The sequence below is a fragment of the Triticum dicoccoides genome, chromosome 7B (genome assembly GCF_002162155.2).
Source record: "Triticum dicoccoides isolate Atlit2015 ecotype Zavitan chromosome 7B, WEW_v2.0, whole genome shotgun sequence".
NCBI classification, from domain to species: domain Eukaryota; kingdom Viridiplantae; phylum Streptophyta; class Magnoliopsida; order Poales; family Poaceae; genus Triticum; species Triticum dicoccoides.
Window position 1 is genome coordinate 380,127,810 of NC_041393.1, and position 3,889 is coordinate 380,131,698.

General features: G+C 37.2%; 1 protein-coding gene across 1 annotated transcript; it reads left to right on the forward strand.

Moving 5' to 3' along the window:
- The first annotated feature begins 1,199 nt into the window (after nt 1–1,199).
- On the forward strand, nt 1,200–3,646 carry LOC119335369. The gene is given in 10 exon segments (XM_037607501.1): nt 1,200–1,464; nt 1,569–1,754; nt 2,223–2,392; nt 2,502–2,690; nt 2,692–2,776; nt 2,845–2,938; nt 3,013–3,122; nt 3,206–3,284; nt 3,360–3,495; nt 3,583–3,646. Coding segments are annotated over 8 exon segments (843 nt in total). The 5' UTR covers nt 1,200–1,464; nt 1,569–1,754; nt 2,223–2,251; the 3' UTR covers nt 3,592–3,646.
- The last annotated feature ends 243 nt before the right edge of the window (nt 3,647–3,889 follow it).

Here is a 3,889-nt window from a genome sequence, read left to right on the forward strand (position 1 = left end):
AAAAACCAACGCAAGCACAAGAAGTAGCAGGAAGAATTTTTGGCACCATTGTCGGGGAGATCTATGCCAAGTCAAGACATACCAAGTACCCATCATAAACACTCATCTCTTGCATTACATTATTCGCCATTCGCCTCTCGTTTTCCTCTCCCCCACTTCTAAAACGATTTTGGAAAAGATTTGCCTTTTCTTCGCCCCTCTTCTGGTCGTCTTTCTCGCTTGCTCTTTGTGTGCTCGTGTGTTGGATTGCTTGCTTTGTCATGATGTCTCAATAGAATACAAAATTGTGTGATTTTTCCAGCACCAACAACAATGATTTTATTAGTACTCCGGTTGCTCCCTCTACTAACGCAGAATCTTCTGAAATTAATGCCGCTTTGCTGAATGTTGTTATGAAAGATCAATTTTCTGGCCTTCCTAGTGAAGATGTCGCATCCCATCTAAACAATTTCGTTGATTTGTGTGATATGCAAAAGAAAAAATATGTGGATAATGATATTGCTAAGTTGAAGCTATTTCCATTTTCACTTAAAGATCGTGCTAAAACTTGGTTTTGATCATTGCCTAAAAATAGTATTGATTCGTGGAACAAGTTTAAAGATGCTTTCATCTCTAAGTATTTTCCTCCCACTAAGATCATCTCCCTTAGGAACGATATTATGAATTTTAAGCAACTAGATCATGAACATGTTGCACAATCTTGGGAGAGGATGAAATTGATGATATGAAATTTCCCTACTCATGGTTTGAATTTGTGGATGATTATACAAAAAAATTTATGCCGGATTGAATTTTGCTTCTAGAAATCTCTTAGATTCAGCCGTGGGAGGCACTTTTATGGAAATTACTTTAGGAGAGGCTACTAAACTCCTAGACAATATCTGTATCTATATCTATACCTATACTAATTAGCAACTCCCAAGAAATTACCACGTTAATCAGTAATTAGGAACCGTTAGTCTGGTGGGACCGTGTTATTACGGTGCAGATCAACCGTATTTTTTTGAGATATAGATCAACCATTTTTTAGTGGTAGATCAACCATATAAATCAATTACAAATCCCAACCGCATGCTATCATGATTGCACGATATATCTACTCCGTATATAGCCCACAAAGTTGTGTAAAAAAATGCTCTCAAAATCCCTCAAAAAAGTCAATCCTCTCCACGTCTCTTACTCTCCGTGTAAAAAAACAATCGTGCGCCATAGTCTATTCTCCTCCCCATGGTCTCCTCCTCACGTTCTCTACTCCCCATGGTCTCCTACTCCCCACGATCTCCTCCCCATGGTCTCCTCCTCCCCAGAGAAAGTAAATCAATCATATCTCTCAAATTGGAGCAAGGAAATTAGGAAACCAATCTGGTGCGCTCACGCCATGGAATCTCTCATCCTCCTCCCATGGAAAAAACAAACAAACAAATCTTTCTCAAATTGGAGCAACCAAGTTGGGGAATAGATCAGGTTCATCACTTATTTTTTTGATTTTTTTTCTGATTTAACATTTGAATCGACCTTATCTTTTCAATTGCATTAGGACTCATGTTTTCTGTTGCGTCCTTTGACAGTCCTAGGATTCAATCCTAGGTTTGCTGACGTACGCTCTTTGGGAACTTCGTGGAGATCGCGACAGGGCAGAACCAAGCTCATGCTGCCATCTTATAAATTAACTGCAGCCTGACACAAATAATCTACACATCAAGGAGGCTCTTGTCGGTCGTGAACATCGTCGCTGGTGAACCATCTCCTATTTGGTACGTAAGCTTCGTCGTTGCCCAGTTTTTCAGAGATTGTTTGTTTCATTGTTTAATACAAAATTGTAGGCTATTTACTTAATATTGCTTATGAACTTCATGATGGGCAAGAGAAAATCTTTCTTCGCAAGTGAAGCCTTGGATTTGCCAGAGACTAAAAAATTACTAAGCAACAAAATTATGCTTGCTTACAATTGAAATTACTTTTTGTTGCTTTCTGGCCCAGCTCTGAGAGAGATTATTTGTTTCGTTAAAAAGGGCAGCCCGGTGCATGTAGCTCCCGCTTGCGCAGGGTCCGGGGAAGGGTCTGACCACTTTGGGTCTATAGTACGCAGCCTTTCCCTACATTTCTGTAAGAGAGATTATTTGTTTCGTTGGTTCAATCAAATTGTTAGGCTCTGGACTTCATACTACATGCAAATTGCATGGCCACCAATATGTAATCTTCTGGAAATTGTGTTTTTATAGGTCAGTTTCTTTTGTTTGCCTTCAAAACAATGGCATACGATATGCTCCGTGAGATTAGCAATCAGAAGGATTCCTGGAAAGTAAAGGTCAGAATAATTAGGCTATGGGATGCCATTAATCTCAACAACAATGAACTTATTAGCCTTGACATGATACTACTTGATGAAGAGGTTAGCTTAATGATGAAACTTTATGATTTTCCAACATAAATACACTATTGTGAGTTGTAGTAGTTACTATAATATTGATGCATCTTCTCACTGCACTGTAATGTTTCAGGGTACTATGATACATGGCAAGGTAATGAAGCATATGGTTAACAAGTTCAGACCATTGATCCAAGAAGGTTTAGTCTACATGATAGCAAATTTTAAGGTTATGTCTGCAATGAATTTCCGTCCAGTTGAAAGCGAAAAGGTTATAAATTTCTTGCACACGACAAAACTCAAGAGATAAAAGGTCAAAAATATATATCAAAATAGCAGAACAAAGCTTCACATTTTGTACTATTGAAGTTCTTTCCATAAGAGACAGCCAAAAGATTTACTTATCTGGTATGATTAAATTTGTTTCAATTATTAACTTCCATGTATTATGCATATTAATACCACTTTATTAGCAGATGTCATTGGCATAGCAAGTTGCATATGGCATATTGAAGAAACACAGACAACCCACGGGATTTCAAAGACTCGAGATATTGTGCTTCGGATTGAGTGAGTACACTAAAAACAATTAGACAAGTACAATTATCGTGGGTGCTAATAGGTATTTCTCTTGGAATATACAGGGATCAAAAAATTAATATTAGACTATGGGGTAATAAGGTTGGTCAAATTGATGAAGATTCTTTGGGGCGTGTGGTCATAGTAACATCAACTACTGTTAAAAAACTGAAAGGTTTGTATTTGTATTAACAATGGGCAAGTATTTGTAGGCGTGTCTTTTTTATATACATAATCTAATATATCAAGTGCATGTAGAGTACTCGCTGTCATCTACAGGTGCGACCAGAGTTTATATCAATTTGGATATCCCTGAAACAAATGAGCTTCAAACGAGGTGAAACAGATTTTCTGCAGTAATATGAAAAACATGTTCTACTACATACATGGATACTTATCTCATGCAAAACAGGTATTGCTTGCAAGATGGTATGGTAGAAGAAATAGAGCCGGAAGACCACTTGCAAGGCACAATTCGAGAACAGATGCTCTATAACAGAAGAACCCTAAAAGAAATAACTGAAATTACATATGAATCTGAAAAATGGGTATTTATAGTTAGTATTATATTCTTTTGTCATAAATTTTATGTGCTAATTTAACCTGTAATGGACAAGAAGAGTTCTATACTGCAGAAGCAATGATTAAGTTAATTAATACATCAGATGAGTGGTACTACATAGGATGTCGCAGATGCAACAAAAAAGTACAGAAACAAGGGAACCACTTCTACTCTCCGAAATGTGAAAAAGAACCTGAGAAGATATGTCCAAGGTGAATTTCATACTATCTCATTCTTTAGTTAGTAAATTATCCTGCACTAACCACATGTTCCATTTTATTACTAGGTACAAACAGAAACTCGAGATATGTGATATGAGTGCAACAACAACTTGCACCATGTTTGAGGCAGAAGCAAAAAAATTGATTAAGCAATCTGCA